Source organism: Gigantopelta aegis, chromosome 5, assembly GCF_016097555.1.
Source record: "Gigantopelta aegis isolate Gae_Host chromosome 5, Gae_host_genome, whole genome shotgun sequence".
NCBI lineage: Eukaryota > Metazoa > Mollusca > Gastropoda > Neomphalida > Peltospiridae > Gigantopelta > Gigantopelta aegis.
In genome coordinates, this window is record NC_054703.1 from 16,102,783 (window position 1) to 16,124,243 (window position 21,461).

The 21,461-nt window shown below is 41.0% G+C and overlaps 1 protein-coding gene across 5 annotated transcripts in view; it reads right to left on the bottom strand.

Moving 5' to 3' along the window:
• LOC121373312 (vacuolar protein sorting-associated protein 13A-like) overlaps nucleotides 1–21,461 on the bottom strand; it is a 197,762-nt gene that overhangs the window by 70,019 nt on the left and 106,282 nt on the right. For all 5 annotated transcript variants that reach the window (XM_041499874.1, XM_041499873.1, XM_041499872.1 and 2 more), the window contains 10 exons: nucleotides 21,348–21,433; nucleotides 19,859–19,984; nucleotides 18,964–19,106; nucleotides 17,821–17,937; nucleotides 14,923–15,075; nucleotides 13,959–14,052; nucleotides 12,913–13,010; nucleotides 6,248–6,367; nucleotides 5,502–5,627; nucleotides 3,462–3,617 (listed from right to left, as the gene is read on the bottom strand). In XM_041499874.1, the coding sequence (XP_041355808.1) occupies nucleotides 3,462–3,617; nucleotides 5,502–5,627; nucleotides 6,248–6,367; nucleotides 12,913–13,010; nucleotides 13,959–14,052; nucleotides 14,923–15,075; nucleotides 17,821–17,937; nucleotides 18,964–19,106; nucleotides 19,859–19,984; nucleotides 21,348–21,433 (1,219 nt within the window). The remainder of the gene's footprint in view (nucleotides 1–3,461; nucleotides 3,618–5,501; nucleotides 5,628–6,247; nucleotides 6,368–12,912; nucleotides 13,011–13,958; nucleotides 14,053–14,922; nucleotides 15,076–17,820; nucleotides 17,938–18,963; nucleotides 19,107–19,858; nucleotides 19,985–21,347; nucleotides 21,434–21,461) is intronic.

The window sequence follows — 21,461 nt, forward strand, 5'->3', positions numbered from 1 at the left end:
ATGTCGTACTGTATCGTGTCACGTACTGTATCATGTCACGTACTGTATCGTGTCGCGTACTGTATCGTGTCGCGTACTGTATCGTGTCGCGTACTGTATCATGTCGTACTGTATCGTGTCACATACTGTATCATGTCGTACTGTATCGTGTCACGTAAGGTATCGTGTCACGTACTGTATCGTGTCACGTACTGTATCGTGTCACGTACTGTATCGTGTCACGTACTGTATCATGTCGTACTGTATCGTGTCACATACTGTATCATGTCGTACTGTATCGTGTCACATACTGTATCGTGTCACGTACTGTATCGTGTCACGTACTGTATCATGTCACATACTGTATTATGTCTGATATATCATAAATTGGCATCTCCAGCAAATATACACATCATACTTTATTACACACCAGTGTAAGATATTGCCCATGTCATAACAATCATTCAATATCTAACTAGTGTAATATTGGCCTGACGTGAGCATGACGTAGATCACTTGCTGACCCAATTCGTTGAAAAATAACGTGTAGTAGGTCCCGACATTTACTTACTTCTGAGTTGCGGCTTGTTTGCAGTTGGTTTGTAATAAATAAAATACTAAACTAGCTTGCCTATCATACCATTTTCATGAAACTCGTGAACAATGTTGGTATCTGGCTCGATTTCACTCGTTAAGATACCAAGAACTGTTCACTCATTTCATAAAAATGGTATGACTGACAAGCTTGTTTAGTATTCTATACGTATCATATCACATACAGTAACATATAGTCAATTTATGATTAAATTAGATAATCTTATTTCCGTTATATCAGGTTATATCACATCACATCTAATTTATAATAAATAAATGTTTCATTTCTATTATATATTATAAAGTATAATAATATAAATATATAATCACCTAAAGTTATATCATCACATCTAATATATTATTTTAAATATTATCTCACTTCACATCATCATCATCATGTTATTATTATATATCTAATGTGTTAAGAATTAAAAAAGAAGTAATTTCTATCACAACAAATTAATTGATATATCATGAACAAATCACTTTGCATCACATATTAATATTGAGTGCTCATTTTTTAAACAAGAAAGGGATCCCATCACTCACAACAATCATATTCGACTCGGTAATGTTTATAACATTCGCGTCTCACAATCTCGAAGAATATATATCAGGGGTCAAAATTGGCAGAAATTCCTGCTGGACATTCAGTCTGAAAAGTTACAAATTCTGCTGGACCAATCAACTAATGTGTGAATATAACATAAATTAATAGCTGGTATGAAAGGATGGCTGGCAAAAAAGATCTCCCTGCCAGTGGTGATGTTGACTGGCAAAAACCATTCAGAACGGCAGTATTTTAACCCCTGTGTATGAAGGAAGGAAATTGTTTATTTAATGACGCACTTAACATGTTTTAATTACAATTACATGGCGTCGGACATATGGTTAAGGACCACACAGATATTGAGGGAGGAAACCCACTGTCAACACTTCATGGGTTAGTCTTTTTTCGATTAGCAGCAAGGGATCTTTTATATGCACTATCCCATAGACAGGATAGCACATACCACGGCCTTTAATATACATGTACCAGTTGTGGTGCACTGGCTGGAGTGAGAAAGAATTCTAAAAAGCAATCCCAAAATTCAATGCCTGCATAGTCATGACAATAAATACCATGGCCTTTGATATATCAGTCGTAGAGCACTGGTTGGAACAGGAAAAAAACAATTAAGAGGAGATTCAATGCTTCAAACTAGATCCCGCCTCTTATGATAAAATGTCCTAAATAAACAACCGTAATGTAGAATTTACAAAATAAGATTTTCTTTTATCATGGTGTTACATCAGTGGTACGCGATCTGAACTGGTGTCGGGCTCACTGTATCTCCAGTGTCCTTACGGCACGGTCATTGTTCACCCCAAAATTGTGCACTGTTATCACATCTAATATCATAATGTAAAAAAACTACAAAAAAATGTCACCTCATTTTCAGAAACCTGGCATCAAACGAAAACACAAAGTCTAGTATATTACTAACGCTCATGCAGACATTGTAAATCAGGGACATAATGTCCATTTAAAAGTAAAAGCTGAAATAAGCAGCCTAAAGAATTATGCTGTTTTAATTTTTCAATGTTATCAGTAGTAGATAATTCAATAATTTGTGAAGACCACGTAATGTTAAATTTGTATTTATAGTTTGTTTGTGAAGACTGCCCCAGAGAATCATAATACCAAGTTTCAGAACTATATAATCAAAACTATAGAAGAAGACAGACTTTTAAATTTTGAATATTAAATTTCTATTTAAAATTTAATGAACATTTAAAAATTCAAAATTTCCTAATTAACTCTCCATAAGTTTGTGAAGACTGCCCCATAGTACCATGTTTCAAAACTATACAATCAAAACTCTGGAAGATAAACTTTTAAGTTTTCAATGTTAAAGTTGCGATAGCAAAGCTTTTTCCCTAAAGCAAAAACTCTTTAAAATTGCCAAAGGCCAAACCTTGTTTAAGGGGAGCTATCACTCTCTCTCCCCATAACTATCCAGAGATTAGTTCTAGAGTAACTTTTAGCTCCCCTTATCATGTGAATTTATAGGGTATCAATATGGTAATATCTTTAAAAAAAAAAAAAAAAAAAAAAAATGTTTTATTTAACGACGCACTCAACACATTGTATTTACGTTTATATGGCTGCAGACATACATGTGTATGGTTAAGGACCACACAGATATTGAGAGAGGAAACCCGCTGTTGCCACTTAATGGGCTACTGTAATATCTTACAGGGACAGACCTTAGTTTGATCACTGAAATCAAACATTACTTACATTTAATTCTTTAGATTATCCATTTCTGTAGAACTGAAGTATTTCCGGTCATCCTGGTGTTTGTAGTATCAAAAATGGCATTTTTCATATTTTAAAAAACGCACGTTCGCCTGAGAAGTAGTGGTTTATTGATTCAAGTTCTAGTCTATTTTTAAGGATATTTCCTGTTTTAATATCACAGACTCTTCTTTCACTCTATTCTAACTTTATCCACATGAGTTACAGGTTTCTAAATTAACTACACTTAGTGTCAATTTTTTAAGGGTTAAAACTAGGGTATCTTGGTATATATCAAAGTATTACGTCCCACTAGTATGCCAAGTGGGACATAACACTTCGACGTCGCACGATGATGTCATCGATTGGCGCACTACAACCTTACAGGAACGCCAACCAAACAAGACGAGTGATATAAATTAAACTCGATTATGGGTAATAAATAGGATATTAAACTCGCTACCATTTCGTTTTATGTTTATGTCCCTCATGAAATAATTTTCAATGTCACTCGCTAAAGCTCGTGACAACTGAAAATTATTTCACTCGGGACATAAATATGATATAAAACGGAAACTTGTTTAATATCTTATAATTATGTCGTTACCTTGCCGAGATTTTGTAGAACTTCCAGACAAGTCTTGGTCATCGTCAGCTGCAGTGAGTCCGTGGATTTAACACTGATGGTCATCTTGGGGGGAGGTAACACAACGGTATCCTCACCCTCCTCAATCGGGGGCGGTAAGTCATCATTCTGCATCACCTACAACATCACACACACAGAATAAAGACAAGGAATACATCACACACAGAATAAAGACAAGGAATACATCACACACAGAGTAAAGACAAGGAATACATCACACACAGAGTAAAGACAAGGAATACATCTCACACAGAGTAAAGACAAGGAATACATCACACACAGAGTAAAGACAAGGAATACATCACACACAGAGTAAAGACAAGGAATACATCTCACACAGAGTAAAGACAAGGAATACATCACACACAGAGTAAAGACAAGGAATACATCACACACAGAGTAAAGACAAGGAAGGTATATTTAGCAGGATATGACTTTGCTTTTTCCGTCATCATATTCCGTCAATAGAAATACTGGTTGCAGGATAAATTCAATTAAGGTTCAAGCATGCTGTCATGGGCACACACTTTATCTCGTCTGTCCAGGACAGTGGGTTAATTATGAGTTAGTTCTTAGTGAGAGAGAAGTCGATGTAGAGCCGAGATTTGAACCCAGTACCTACCAGTATTAAGGCCCACAACTGGTTTACAATTATCAATAACACAGTTCTTTACAGTCTTTGACTTACTTACCTCTAGCCCGAGCTCCCAGCGTCGGGGTTTAGAGTCCTCAATAACACAGTTCTTTACAGTCTTTGACTTACTTACCTCTAGCCCGAGCTCCCAGCGTCGGGGTTTAGAGTCCTCAATAACACAGTTCTTTACAGTCTTTGACTTACTTACCTCTAGTCCGAGCTCCCAGCGTCAGGGTTTAGAGTTCTCAAAGCACAGTTCTTTAGTCTGTACTTACCTCTAGTCCGAGCTCCCAGTGTCTGGGTTTAGAGTTCTCAATAACACAGTTCTTTAGTCTGTACTTACCTCTAGCCCGAGCTCCCAGCATCGGGGTTTAGAGTTCTCAATAACACAATTCTTTAGTCTGTACTTACCTCTAGTCCGAGCTCCCAGTGTCTGTGTTTAGAGTTCTCAATAACACAGTTCTTTAGTCTGTACTTACCTCTAGTCCGAGCTCCCAGTGTCGGGGTTTAGAGTTCTCAATAACACAGTTCTTTAGTCTGTACTTACCTCTAGTCCGAGCTCCCAGCGTCAGGGTGTAGAGTTCTCAATAACACAGTTCTTTAGTCTTAACTTACCTCTAGTCCGAGCTCCCAGCATCGGGGGTTTACAGTTCTCAATAACACAGTTCTTTAGTCTGTACTTACCTCTAGTCCGAGCTCCCAGTGTCTGTGTTTAGAGTTCTCAATAACACAGTTCTTTAGTCTGTACTTACCTCTAGTCCGAGCTCCCAGCGTCGGGGTTTACAGTTCTCAATAACACAGTTCTTTAGTCTGTACTTACCTCTAGTCCAAGCTCCCAGCGTCGGGGTTTAGAGTTCTCAAAAACACAGTTCTTTAGTCTGTACCTACCTCTAGTCCGAGCTCCCAGCGTCAGGTTTTAGAGTTCTCAATAACACAGTTCTTTAGTCTGTACCTACCTCTAGTCCGAGCTCCCAGCATCGGGGGTTTACAGTTCTCAATAACACAGTTCTTTAGTCTGTACCTACCTCTAGTCCGAGCTCCCAGCATCGGAGGTTTACAGTTCTCAATAACACAGTTCTTTAGTCTTAACTTACCTCTAGTCCGAGCTCCCAGCGTCGGGGTGTAGAGTTCTCAATAACACAGTTCTTTAGTCTGTACCTACCTCTAGTCCGAGCTCCCAGCATCAGGGGTTTAGAGTTCTCAAAAACACAGTTCTTTAGTCTTAACTTACCTCTAGTCTGAGCTCCCAGCGTCAGTGTTTAGAGTTCTCAAAAACACAGTTCTTTAGTCTGTACTTACCTCTAGTCTGAGCTCCCAGCGACGGAGTTTAGAGTTCTCAATAACACAGTTCTTTAGTCTGTACTTACTTCTAGTTCGAGCTCCCAGCGTCGGGGTTTAGAATTCTCAATAACAGGTTCTAGCAGTGGCTCCCAGACAGCCAGTCTTTCATTGTAGTACGCTACCTCCAGCCGCAAAGAGCTCTCAACATACAACTGTAATAATAAAAATAATGATAATAATAATAATAATAATGATAATAATAATAATAATAATACATGTAATATTAATAATAACGATAATAATAATAATGATAATAATAATAACGATAATGATAATAACAACAATAATGATAATAATGATAATGATAATAATAATAATGACAATGACAGTGACAGTGACAATAATAATAATAATAATAATGATATGATAATTTCCGTATTTCATATCCACTGTCAAAACCCCCAATCTCTTTGATTCAATTGGTTATAAATCTCTATTGTCGTCACACGCATACATATTGTATCGCATTGCCATGACGTTAAAATCTCACTCTATTCGAGTGTAGACTCAAAAGGTTTTATGGACATTATTAAATAATCTTTAGTACACTCAAGTGATGTACATTTAATTTTTAAAATAAACTTTAACTTGCATGGTGTCATTCCTTTACTTTGTTAAAAGCCTTCATTAAAATCAGTATCTTGATATAGGGAATTTTTATCCTAATACAAAAAAAGGAAATAATGCCCATCCAATAAACATTTCCCTGATAAAATTCAAAGACCTTCAGCACTTTTATGTTTCGAGCCCTGCTAGTGAAAACTAAACGAACCTTGGAGCTCCAGTCACGGACTTCCCCTTGGAACGACGACTCCACGATGAGAAGCGGAACTGTCCTGTGGTCGATACCCCCCTCCAGTTTCATCACAATGGAAGGCAGGCTCAGGATCATCTGAAAGTCAAATCAAAATAGGAACCAGTTTTATAGATAGTACTTTCGATTTTCAAAACAATCTTTAAATGTGAGGTCTATACAAAATGTAACATAAAATACAGAGAGAACCCCCGCCCGTTACCGACCCTGGTCAGGCTGCTGGTGCTCTCTTGCACTTGCTAACGCAGGTGGTCCCTCCTCCCACCCACCTCAAACCCTTTCCTGTTCTGGACGAAGGAGCAGGCTAAGTCGACACCTGCACCCATGACAGGCGTGCGCTACAACAGCTTGCTCTGAATGTGCATGTTAAAACCCATGACAAGTGTGCGCTACAACAGCTTGCTCTGAATGTGCACGTTAAAACCCATGACAAGTGTGCGCTACAACAGCTTGCTCTGAATGTGCACGTTAAAACCCATGACAAGTGTGCGCTACAACAGCTTGCTCTGAATGTGCACGTTAAAACCCATGACAAGTGTGCGCTACAACAGCTTGCTCTGAATGTGCACGTTAAAACCCATGACAAGTGTGCGCTACAACAGCTTGCTCTGAATGTGCATGTTAAAACCCATGACAAGTGTGCGCTACAACAGCTTGCTCTGAATGTGCACGTTAAAACCCATGACAGGTGTGCGCTACAACAGCTTGCTCTGAATGTGCACGTTAAAACCCATGACAGGCGTGCGCTACAACAGCTTGCTCTGAATGTGCACGTTAAAACCCATGACAGGCGTGCGCTACAACAGCTTGCTCTGAATGTGCACGTTAAAACCCATGACAGGCGTGCGCTACAACAGCTTGCTCTGAATGTGCACGTTAAAACCCATGACAGGCGTGCGCTACAACAGCTTGCTCTGAATGTGCATGTTAAAACCCATGACAGGCGTTCGCTACAACAGCTTGCTCTGAATGTGCATGTTAAAACCCATGACAGGCGTGCGCTACAACAGCTTGCTCTGAATGTGCATGTTAAAACCTATGACAGGCGTGCGCTACAACAGCTTGCTCTGAATGTGCATGTTAAAACCTATGACAGGCGTGCGCTACAACAGCTTGCTCTGAATGTGCATGTTAAAACCTATGACAGGCGTGCGCTACAACAGCTTGCTCTGAATGTGCATGTTAAAACCTATGACAGGCGTGCGCTACAACAGCTTGCTCTGAATGTGCATGTTAAAACCTATGACAGGCGTGCGCTACAACAGCTTGCTCTGAATGTGCATGTTAAAACCTATGACAGGCGTGCGCTACAACAGCTTGCTCTGAATGTGCATGTTAAAACCTATGACAGGCGTGCGCTACAACAGCTTGCTCTGAATGTGCACGTTAAAACCTATGACAAGTGTGCGCTACAACAGCTTGCTCTGAATGTGCACGTTAAAACCCATGACAAGTGTGCGCTACAACAGCTTGCTCTGAATGTGCATGTTAAAACCCATGACAAGTGTGCGCTACAACAGCTTGCTCTGAATGTGCATGTTAAAACCCATGACAGGTGTGCGCTACAACAGCTTGCTCTGAATGTGCATGTTAAAACCCATGACAGGCGTGCGCTACAACAGCTTGCTCTGAATGTGCACGTTAAAACCCATGACAGGCGTGCGCTACAACAGCTTGCTCTGAATGTGCACGTTAAAACCTATGACAGGCGTGCGCTACAACAGCTTGCTCTGAATGTGCATGTTAAAACCTATGACAGGCGTGCGCTACAACAGCTTGCTCTGAATGTGCATGTTAAAACCTATGACAGGCGTGCGCTACAACAGCTTGCTCTGAATGTGCATGTTAAAACCTATGACAGGCGTGCGCTACAACAGCTTGCTCTGAATGTGCATGTTAAAACCTATGACAGGCGTGCGCTACAACAGCTTGCTCTGAATGTGCATGTTAAAACCTATGACAGGCGTGCGCTACAACAGCTTGCTCTGAATGTGCATGTTAAAACCTATGACACGTGTGCGCTACAACAGCTTGCTCTGAATGTGCACGTTAAAACCCATGACACGTGTGCGCTACAACAGCTTGCTCTGAATGTGCACGTTAAAACCCATGACAAGTGTGCGCTACAACAGCTTGCTCTGAATGTGCATGTTAAAACCCATGACAAGTGTGCGCTACAACAGCTTGCTCTGAATGTGCATGTTAAAACCCATGACAAGTGTGCGCTACAACAGCTTGCTCTGAATGTGCATGTTAAAACCCATGACAAGAGTGCGCTACAACAGCTTGTTCTGAATGTGCATGTTAAAACCTATGACAAGTGTGCGCTACAACAGCTTGCTCTGAATGTGCATGTTAAAACCATGACAAGTGTGCGCTACAACAGCTTGCTCTGAATGTGCATGTTAAAACCCATGACAAGTGTGCGCTACAACAGCTTGCTCTGAATGTGCATGTTAAAACCTATGACAAGTGTGCACTACAACAGCTTGCTCTGAATGTGCATGTTAAAACCCATGACAAGTGTGCGGTACAACAGCTTGTTCTGAATGTGCATGTTAAAACCTATGACAAGTGTGCGCTACAACAGCTTGCTCTGAATGTGCATGTTAAAACCCATGACAAGTGTGCGCTACAACAGCTTGCTCTGAATGTGCATGTTAAAACCTATGACAGGCGTGCGCTACAACAGCTTGCTCTGAATGTGCACGTTAAAACCTATGACAAGCGTGCGCTACAACAGCTTGCTCTGAATGTGCACGTTAAAACCCATGACAAGTGTGCGCTACAACAGCTTGCTCTGAATGTGCACGTTAAAACCTATGACAAGTGTGCGCTACAACAGCTTGCTCTGAATGTGCATGTTAAAACCCATGACAAGTGTGCGCTACAACAGCTTGCTCTGAATGTGCACGTTAAAACCCATGACAGGCGTGCGCTACAACAGCTTGCTCTGAATGTGCACGTTAAAACCCATGACAGGCGTGCGCTACAACAGCTTGCTCTGAATGTGCACGTTAAAACCCATGACAGGCGTGCGCTACAACAGCTTGCTCTGAATGTGCACGTTAAAACCTATGACAGGCGTGCGCTACAACAGCTTGCTCTGAATGTGCATGTTAAAACCTATGACAGGCGTGCGCTACAACAGCTTGCTCTGAATGTGCATGTTAAAACCTATGACAGGCGTGCGCTACAACAGCTTGCTCTGAATGTGCATGTTAAAACCTATGACAGGCGTGCGCTACAACAGCTTGCTCTGAATGTGCATGTTAAAACCTATGACAGGCGTGCGCTACAACAGCTTGCTCTGAATGTGCATGTTAAAACCTATGACACGTGTGCGCTACAACAGCTTGCTCTGAATGTGCACGTTAAAACCCATGACACGTGTGCGCTACAACAGCTTGCTCTGAATGTGCACGTTAAAACCCATGACAAGTGTGCGCTACAACAGCTTGCTCTGAATGTGCATGTTAAAACCTATGACAAGTGTGCGCTACAACAGCTTGCTCTGAATGTGCATGTTAAAACCCATGACAAGTGTGCGCTACAACAGCTTGCTCTGAATGTGCATGTTAAAACCCATGACAAGAGTGCGCTACAACAGCTTGTTCTGAATGTGCATGTTAAAACCTATGACAAGTGTGCGCTACAACAGCTTGCTCTGAATGTGCATGTTAAAACCATGACAAGTGTGCGCTACAACAGCTTGCTCTGAATGTGCATGTTAAAACCCATGACAAGTGTGCGCTACAACAGCTTGCTCTGAATGTGCATGTTAAAACCCATGACAAGTGTGCGCTACAACAGCTTGCTCTGAATGTGCACGTTAAAACCCATGACAAGTGTGCGCTACAACAGCTTGCTCTGAATGTGCACGTTAAAACCCATGACAGGCGTGCGCTACAACAGCTTGCTCTGAATGTGCACGTTAAAACCCATGACAGGCGTGCGCTACAACAGCTTGCTCTGAATGTGCACGTTAAAACCCATGACAGGCGTGCGCTACAACAGCTTGCTCTGAATGTGCACGTTAAAACCCATGACAGGCGTGCGCTACAACAGCTTGCTCTGAATGTGCATGTTAAAACCCATGACAGGCGTTCGCTACAACAGCTTGCTCTGAATGTGCATGTTAAAACCCATGACAGGCGTGCGCTACAACAGCTTGCTCTGAATGTGCATGTTAAAACCTATGACAGGCGTGCGCTACAACAGCTTGCTCTGAATGTGCATGTTAAAACCTATGACAGGCGTGCGCTACAACAGCTTGCTCTGAATGTGCATGTTAAAACCTATGACAGGCGTGCGCTACAACAGCTTGCTCTGAATGTGCATGTTAAAACCTATGACAGGCGTGCGCTACAACAGCTTGCTCTGAATGTGCATGTTAAAACCTATGACAGGCGTGCGCTACAACAGCTTGCTCTGAATGTGCATGTTAAAACCTATGACAGGCGTGCGCTACAACAGCTTGCTCTGAATGTGCACGTTAAAACCTATGACAGGCGTGCGCTACAACAGCTTGCTCTGAATGTGCACGTTAAAACCTATGACAAGTGTGCGCTACAACAGCTTGCTCTGAATGTGCACGTTAAAACCCATGACAAGTGTGCGCTACAACAGCTTGCTCTGAATGTGCATGTTAAAACCTATGACAAGTGTGCGCTACAACAGCTTGCTCTGAATGTGCATGTTAAAACCCATGACAAGTGTGCGCTACAACAGCTTGCTCTGAATGTGCATGTTAAAACCCATGACAAGTGTGCGCTACAACAGCTTGCTCTGAATGTGCACGTTAAAACCCATGACAAGCGTGCGCTACAACAGCTTGCTCTGAATGTGCACGTTAAAACCTATGACAGGCGTGCGCTACAACAGCTTGCTCTGAATGTGCACGTTAAAACCTATGACAGGCGTGCGCTACAACAGCTTGCTCTGAATGTGCATGTTAAAACCTATGACAGGCGTGCGCTACAACAGCTTGCTCTGAATGTGCATGTTAAAACCTATGACAGGCGTGCGCTACAACAGCTTGCTCTGAATGTGCATGTTAAAACCTATGACAGGCGTGCGCTACAACAGCTTGCTCTGAATGTGCATGTTAAAACCTATGACAGGCGTGCGCTACAACAGCTTGCTCTGAATGTGCATGTTAAAACCTATGACAGGCGTGCGCTACAACAGCTTGCTCTGAATGTGCATGTTAAAACCTATGACAGGCGTGCGCTACAACAGCTTGCTCTGAATGTGCATGTTAAAACCTATGACACGTGTGCGCTACAACAGCTTGCTCTGAATGTGCACGTTAAAACCCATGACACGTGTGCGCTACAACAGCTTGCTCTGAATGTGCACGTTAAAACCCATGACAAGTGTGCGCTACAACAGCTTGCTCTGAATGTGCATGTTAAAACCTATGACAAGTGTGCGCTACAACAGCTTGCTCTGAATGTGCATGTTAAAACCCATGACAAGTGTGCGCTACAACAGCTTGCTCTGAATGTGCATGTTAAAACCCATGACAAGAGTGCGCTACAACAGCTTGTTCTGAATGTGCATGTTAAAACCTATGACAAGTGTGCGCTACAACAGCTTGCTCTGAATGTGCATGTTAAAACCATGACAAGTGTGCGCTACAACAGCTTGCTCTGAATGTGCATGTTAAAACCCATGACAAGTGTGCGCTACAACAGCTTGCTCTGAATGTGCATGTTAAAACCTATGACAAGTGTGCGCTACAACAGCTTGCTCTGAATGTGCATGTTAAAACCCATGACAAGTGTGCGGTACAACAGCTTGTTCTGAATGTGCATGTTAAAACCTATGACAAGTGTGCGCTACAACAGCTTGCTCTGAATGTGCATGTTAAAACCCATGACAAGTGTGCGCTACAACAGCTTGCTCTGAATGTGCATGTTAAAACCTATGACAAGTGTGCGCTACAACAGCTTGCTCTGAATGTGCATGTTAAAACCCATGACAAGTGTGCGCTACAACAGCTTGCTCTGAATGTGCATGTTAAAACCCATGACAAGTGTGCGCTACAACAGCTTGCTCTGAATGTGCATGTTAAAACCCATGACAAGTGTGCGCTACAACAGCTTGCTCTGAATGTGCATGTTAAAACCCATGACAAGTGTGCGCTACAACAGCTTGCTCTGAATGTGCATGTTAAAACCCATGACAAGTGTGCGCTACAACAGCTTGCTCTGAATGTGCATGTTAAAACCTATGACCTGACAGAATTTTTTTTAGTTTTCTCTCCAGTTTCAGAATGGATGGATGAATGGATGGAAGGATGGATGGATGGATGGATGGATGGATGGATGGATGGATGGATGGATGGATGGATGGATGGATGGATGGATGGATGGACACATACATGGATGAATGGAATGATGAATGGATGAATGAATGGATGGATGGATGGATGGATGGATGGATGGATGGATGGATGGATGGATGGATGGATGGATGGATGGATGGATGGATGGATGGATGGATGGATGGATGGATGAATGGGTGGATGTATGGATGGATGAAAAGACAAGATACAGACAGATATACACAAACGCGCACACACACACACACACAGACACTAATTAAATGCTGCCAACCTGCTCCCCACGGGTTTCTTCGGGAGTTACCTCCCCATTGACAAGCTCTTCTGTTGCTTCGGTTGCTACATCCAAAGAAGAATCAACATCGTTCTCAGCTACAAGTAAAATAAAGAGATGTGACACTACAAACAAGTCAGAGTAAATTATTTGAATTATATTCCAGTTTAACAGGTAACATAGGATTAATTGTTGTTTTTCGGGGGTGTGGGAGGGTGGGGTGTGGGGGGGTGGGGGGTGGGGGGTGGGGTGGGGGTGTGTGTGTGTTGTGTCAAAATGTAGCTCAGTGTTAAAATACTCTAGGTTGCATAGTACCAAAGAAAAGAGTTCCGTGTCAGTTTGACGTGCACTGTCAAATATTTAAGGAGTAAAAACAGCTGTGGGTGTGATTGGTAGCAATATGTGACATTGATTATTTGTGCAAAGTTGCGTTTACTTACGGGCATTTGTGGCCAGCTGTCCAGTATTTATGTCCATTATTCCCGATAACAGTGGTTTTCTGACCAAAATGTTTTTTCAAACCCGATTGACATTGCAATATTTTTGTTGTTGGTAAAACAATCAAATTTATTATCAAATTAGCTGTCACAATCAGCTATCAATCCCTGAAAACGACTGCGACGTGCCACCATTGTTGTCAAGCAAAAATATTTGCCCAAAACCACTTTTTGAACTCAAAATTTCAAGGTATTTTCAATTGAAGAAATCAAAATAAAAGCCACCATTTTGAAAAGAAATCGGGTTTTTTATTTATTATATTTCCATTTCCGGTGAGTGGCGTGTGCAAAACGGCAGGAAATATGAATTAGGGAATGCACTGTATGTAGTATACAGTATGTCGACTGACGTGACGTTAGGAGAGATATCTCGTCTGCAGTAGTCAGAAGGTTAATATTCGGCTGTTGGATGTCAAACATTTGGTAATTTTGACATATAGTCTTAGAGCGGAAACCTGCTACATTTTTCCATCAGCAGAAAAGGATATTTTATACCGGTAGTGTAGAAATGGATAGCCTGTAAAAATTATACCCCATCTTGGTCCTCACCTAGTTTTAGATACCACAAGTCAACATCCGCAAGCTGTTTAATATCCCACAAGTTGTCTGGAATCTTCTCCCTTTTAGTTCCTTCCTCTTCTTCCTGTTATGAAAAATAAAGTTATCTCCCTTGTTTTAAAAAATATTAAATTATGTTACTACTGAACGCCTTGAATTAATTCACTAAGTTTGTAAAAAAAAAGTCATATAATTTTTTGTAATATTGCCAAAAAACAAGATAACTGACAAAATAAGAAGGAATAGTACATTAACTGTTATTTAAGAGCAGTGTTATACCAGAAAAAAGGCAAAATAATGTAAAGTAATATTATGAAAAGGTAACATACTGTAAACAAGAATTTAACATGCATCAAAATACATTTAAAACATCCATTGGCACTGAATTATGACATAGTTTATGAAAAACAAAGTTGAACATGAAACTTAAAAGTTGAACTAAACACAAAAGTTGATGCAGTTGTTGGAAAAGTAATCTTCGGATTTTGGTTTTCAACTTTGATGTATTTTTGAAAGAGGATGATTTTTATATAATCAACTAATAAAGTTATGGCTAAGATTATTTTTATTTTTTTTAAATAATAAAGAACTGTAAAACAGAAAACATCTTTTTAAATCTCTCTCTTTCCATCTATCTCTCTCTCTCTCTGTTTCTCTCTCCACCTCTCTCTCACTGCCCACCTCTCTCTCTCTCTCTCTCTCTCTCTCTCTCTCTCCTCTCTCTCTCTCTCTCTCTCTCTTCTCTCTCACAACCCCCCCCTCTGTTTCTCTCTTCATCTCTCTCACTGCCCACCTCTCTCTCTCTCTCTCTCTCTCTCTCTCTCTCTCTCTCTCTCTGTGTGTCTGTCTCTGTCTCTCTCTCTCTCTCTCTCACCCCCACAAGCAAACAAACATGTATACACACACGGAAACACCTTGGTAAAAAAAATATTTTTAACACGGTCAAGGTACGAACTGGTTTTGTTGCAAATCCACTGGATATGGATGTGAGTGTCCGGATGGTGGCGGGGGAGATGTTGAGGACGAGGTCCGACAGGCTGACGTCCATGTGGTGGCCCTTGCCGTACGGCGCACTGCTGTGGAACGAGATGTCACACGGCTGCAGGATCTACAAATACACAAATGAAACGAAGTCTTGTTTAATTTATTGACATCTCAACACATTTTAAACTACAATTATTTTTAGTCTCTCTTGTCAGAAATACAGGACAAGAATTGTAAGAGATAGAACTATAAACGTGGCCCACCTGTATTCCCACCTGATGTCTCTTGTCAAACATACAGGACAAGAGTTGTAAGAGATAGAACTATAAACATAACCCACCTGTATTCCCGACTGATGTCTCTTGTCAAACATACAGGACAAGAATTGTAAGAGATAGAACTATAAACAGTAACCTACCTGTATTCCCGACTGATCTCTCTTGTCAAACATACAGGACAAGAGTTGTAAGAGATAGAACTATAAACATAACCCAGCTGTATTCCCACCTGATGTCTCTTGTCAAACATACAGGACAAGAATTGTAAGAGATAGAACTATAAACAGTAACCTACCTGTATTCCCGACTGATCTCTCTTGTCAAACATACAGGACAAGAGTTGTAAGAGATAGAACTATAAACATAACCCAGCTGTATTCCCGACTGATGTCTCTTGTCAAACATACAGGACAAGAATTGTAAGAGATAGAACTATAAACATAACCCACCTGTATTCCCACCTGATGTCTCTTGTTGTCTCTTGTCAAACATACAGGACAAGAATTGTAAGAGATAGAACTATAAACACAATCCACCTGTATTCCTGACTGATCTCTCTTGCAAAACATACAGGACAAGAATTGTAAGAGATAGAACTATAAACATAACCCACCTGTATTCCCACCTGATGTCTCTTGTTGTCTCTTGTCAAACATACAGGACAAGAATTGTAAGAGATAGAACTATAAACAGTGACCCACCTGTATTCCCGAGTGATGTCTCTTGTCAAACATACAGGACAAGAATTGTAAGAGATAGAACTATAAACGTGACCCACCTGTATTCCCGAGTGATCTCTCTTGTCAAACATACAGGACAAGAATTGTAAGAGATAGAACTATAAACAGTGACCCACCTGTATTCCCGAGTGATGTCTCTTGCAAAACATACAGGACAAGAATTGTAAGAGATAGAACTATAAACAGTGACCCACCTGTATTCCCGAGTGATGTCTCTTGCAAAACATACAGGACAAGAATTGTAAGAGATAGAACTATAAACATAACCCACCTGTATTCCCACCTGATGTCTCTTGTTGTCTCTTGTCAAACATACAGGACAAGAATTGTAAGAGATAGAACTATAAACACAATCCACCTGTATTCCTGACTGATCTCTCTTGTCAAACATACAGGACAAGAATTGTAAGAGATAGAACTATAAACAGTGACCCACCTGTATTCCCGAGTGATGTCTCTTGTCAAACATACAGGACAAGAATTGTAAGAGATAGAACTATAAACACAATCCACCTGTATTCCTGACTGATCTCTCTTGTCAAACATACAGGACAAGAATTGTAAGAGATAGAACTATAAACAGTGACCCACCTGTATTCCCGAGTGATGTCTCTTGTCAAACATACAGGACAAGAATTGTAAGAGATAGAACTATAAACGTGACCCACCTGTATTCCCGAGTGATCTCTCTTGTCAAACATACAGGACAAGAATTGTAAGAGATAGAACTATAAACAGTGACCCACCTGTATTCCCGAGTGATGTCTCTTGCAAAACATACAGGACAAGAATTGTAAGAGATAGAACTATAAACAGTGACCCACCTGTATTCCCGAGTGATGTCTCTTGCAAAACATACAGGACAAGAATTGTAAGAGATAGAACTATAAACATAACCCACCTGTATTCCCACCTGATGTCTCTTGTTGTCTCTTGTCAAACATACAGGACAAGAATTGTAAGAGATAGAACTATAAACGTGACCCACCTGTATTCCCGAGTGATCTCTCTTGTCAAACATACAGGACAAGAATTGTAAGAGATAGAACTATAAACAGTGACCCACCTGTATTCCCGAGTGATGTCTCTTGCAAAACATACAGGACAAGAATTGTAAGAGATAGAACTATAAACAGTGACCCACCTGTATTCCCGAGTGATGTCTCTTGCAAAACATACAGGACAAGAATTGTAAGAGATAGAACTATAAACATAACCCACCTGTATTCCCACCTGATGTCTCTTGTTGTCTCTTGTCAAACATACAGGACAAGAATTGTAAGAGATAGAACTATAAACACAATCCACCTGTATTCCTGACTGATCTCTCTTGTCAAACATACAGGACAAGAATTGTAAGAGATAGAACTATAAACAGTGACCCACCTGTATTCCCGAGTGATGTCTCTTGTCAAACATACAGGACAAGAATTGTAAGAGATAGAACTATAAACACAATCCACCTGTATTCCTGACTGATCTCTCTTGTCAAACATACAGGACAAGAATTGTAAGAGATAGAACTATAAACAGTGACCCACCTGTATTCCCGAGTGATGTCTCTTGTCAAACATACAGGACAAGAATTGTAAGAGATAGAACTATAAACGTGACCCACCTGTATTCCCGAGTGATCTCTCTTGTCAAACATACAGGACAAGAATTGTAAGAGATAGAACTATAAACAGTGACCCACCTGTATTCCCGAGTGATGTCTCTTGCAAAACATACAGGACAAGAATTGTAAGAGATAGAACTATAAACAGTGACCCACCTGTATTCCCGAGTGATGTCTCTTGCAAAACATACAGGACAAGAATTGTAAGAGATAGAACTATAAACTTGACCCACCTGTATTCCCGACTGATCTCTCTTGTCAAACATACAGGACCGGATCTGTACCTCTTGGATGGTGGCTTGCATTGTCTGAACCTCCGGGGTGTTGCGCATGTGGAAATTCAGTCCCATCTGAAAGGAAGGGAAGGATGATTTTAAAAAGCTAGTAATATAAATAACACTGTACATAATGTATTAAACACATTGATGGTCACCTCTCATCAACCCTCACCACCCCTAACCACCCTTTACCACCCCTCATCACCTCTCACCACCCCTCATAACCCCCTCACTACCTCTCACCAACCCTCACCACCCCTAACCACCTCTCACCACCCCTCGCCACCATTTACCTCCCCTCATCACCTCACCACCCCCATAACCCCCTCACTACCTCTCACCAACCCTCAACACCCCTAACCACCTCTCACCACCCCTCGCCACCCTTTACCTCCCCTCATCACCTCACCACCCCCATAACCCCCTCACTACCTCTCACCAACCCTCACCACCCCTAACCACCTCTCACCACCCCTCGCCACCCTTTACCTCCCCTCATCACCTCACCACCCCCATAACCCCCTCACCACCTCTAACCAACCCTCACCACCTCTCACCATCCCTCATCACCCCGCATCACCCCTCACCACCCTTCACCACCTCTCACCACCCCTCGCCACCCTTTACCACCTCTCACCACCCTCACCATCTCTCACCACCTCTCATAACCCCCTCATAACTCTCTCTCACCACCCCTCACCACCTTTCACCACCTCTCACCACCCTTCACCACCCTATCACCACCCTCATCACCCCTCACCACCACTTACATCGACTGTGAGCGAGTTGGTTATCTTTATTATCGGCTTACATCGACCGTGAGCGAGTTGGTTCTCTTTATTATCTACTTACATCGACCATGAGTGAGTTGGTTCTCTTTATTATCTACTTACATCGACCATGAGCGAGTTGGTTCTCTTTATTATCTACTTACATCGACCGTGAGCGAGGTGGTTCTCTTTATTATCTACTTACATCGACCGTGAGCGAGTTGGTTCTCTTTATTATCTACTTACATCGACCGTGAGCGAGTTGGTACTCTTTATTATCTACTTACATCGATCGTGAGCGAGTTGGTTCTCTTTATTATCTACTTACATCGACCGTGAGCGAGTTGGTGCTCTTGTTCAGCTGGTCTTCGATGAGGATTATTTCCGGTTTCTCTATCACCAGCTGTATGACCATCTCACCCTCGGGTGGCGGGGCTGCTTCGACTGCTGGCTTCACTTCTGTCTTCACAACTAAAACACACAAGTCCATACTGACTGTTCAGAACAAGCCTTTCGAGAATAATAAATCATTCATCATCTAAACGGTTTCCTCCTCTTTATATTCCTTCCTTCTTCCAGTTCTTCATCTTCATCTTTTCTATCTTTCTGTCTATGTTTTTTATGAGTAGAAATATATTTAGTACTTTGAAATTCTTTTCTGTGATCGATTTACTAAATATGTGTATGTATTAAGTGTAGGGAAAGGCCTTAAAATAGGCTTTTGCCTGTTGGCCAATACCAAATTGCTATATTTTAATAAAAATTAAAATACTGTTTAAAGGGACATTCCTGAGTTTGCTGCACTTTTTAAGATGATGTCGACTAACAGAGACTTTTTGATGACTGTAATTACATATCAAATATATTTTTCTGCATAAAATATTAGTGGCTGTATATTAAATGTGTTTCTGATCGTTCTAATATTTGTATTAGGTTAAACTTCTTTTTATTTCCAACAAAAGATTTTTTCGTACGTACGAAATTATTTTGAAGGCAAAATCCAGTTTGGGCTTCTTACAAATATTAAGACGACCAGAAACACATTGAATATACAGACACTGATATTCTAAACAAGAAAATATATTTAATATGCAAGTTTAACTGTAGAAATATTTTATTAGTTGGAAACATCTTACAATGCAGCAAACTCGGGAATGTCCCTTTAAACCAGCTAATCTTTGTTTTAATCAGTGCCTTTTATTATTTGTGAGTTTGTTTTTTACCTTTGGTCGCGTCAGGTTTTGCTGGTTGTTCTGGTGCTTTTGGCAAACCCTTCGTGAAGAAATCTGCCAGGGTCATCAGAAACTCGGAACACACGCAGATCAGCAGACTGCTCACCCGGACGTCAACTGAAACACAAGAGAAGACACCAGTCAACAGCAGGAAGCGTAACATCACCACACCACCGTTTCTCTCACCAACAACTAATCAACGTTTCTCCGTTTTCTTTCTCCCTTCTTTCATGTCTCTCCCCTGCTCTACTTCTTTCTTTCTTTCGTTTTACTTATTTTCGTGCTTATATCCAATTACGGTTCAAGCACGCTGTCCTGGGCACACATATCAGCTACCTGGGCTGTCTGTCCAGGACAGTGGGTTAGTTGTTAGTTGGTTAGTGGTTAGTGAGAGAGAAGAGGGTGTAGTGGTCTCGCACCTACCCACTGAGTCGTTAAAACTTGATCTGGGTCACCTACCCATTGAGTCGTTAAAACTCACTCTGGGTGGAAGCCAGTACTGGGCTGTGAAACCCTGTACCTTGCAGCCTTATGTCCAATGACCTAACCACGACACCACCGAGGCCGGTTCTACTTCTTTGTTTCCCGTTTCTCTTTAATCTGCAGTCAATTCTGTGTCATAACAGAATACTTTATATTCAATTATCGACAGTAAGCAGTAAACGTTTTGAAACGTAATAGCTGTTCATTTCTCTCTTTACTTCTCTTTACTTTAATCTAGTCAAATCTGTGTCATAACTGATTACTAATACTCTATATTCAATAAACCACATCTGTTGTTACTACTTCTGTCAGGTATGTACATGTATATGCTACTATTGCCCGTCATCTTGTTTATGAATGTATATGTTCTAAATTCATGGGGAAAGGTCCTAATATAGGCGTATGCCTGTCGACCAATCCTACCACCATGTAAAAGATGGAATAAATACTGTTTTTAAATTTGTTTAAAAGATCATTAATATACCATGCTGGACAGTGTCCAGATAGCCAATGAGCAAAATGCTATGACCCGCCCCAGTCATTGGAAACATAATCCCTATATTTCGCCTTTTGACTTTTGTTAAGGCGCGAAAAAATGTGTGTTGTACTGATTTTACGAAACGAGTGTCAGGATTTTTGTATAAACCAAGTGAGAGTGCGGGTAATACAAAAATGTTGACATATGTTTCATAAAATCAGTACAACACACACGCAAGTGTAATAATTTCTTTATTATTCATATTATTATTGTTATTGTTTATGAATAAGAAGGTCCACTCCAAAATGTTTTAATCACAACTAGGAGACAACGAAATGATGTCATTATTTCAAATGCACAGTCTGAGCTAGGACTGGAGAAGCAACGTCATGTTATGATGTCGCTTCCCAAAATTACATCATTACACTTGTTATTACAGGTGTGCTTCATATGATTTTTTATTAACTTGGTTATGTTGAACCATGCGGATAATAATGTAAAATATAACTGGATGTATACCATTTTTGTCTTGTTTATAATTCTGGTTGAAATTCACGTCGATCATGTTCGCAGATTTCGACTTGGATGCACTTCTTGAGATCATTCTGAACAAAACAAAAAATAAAATAAATA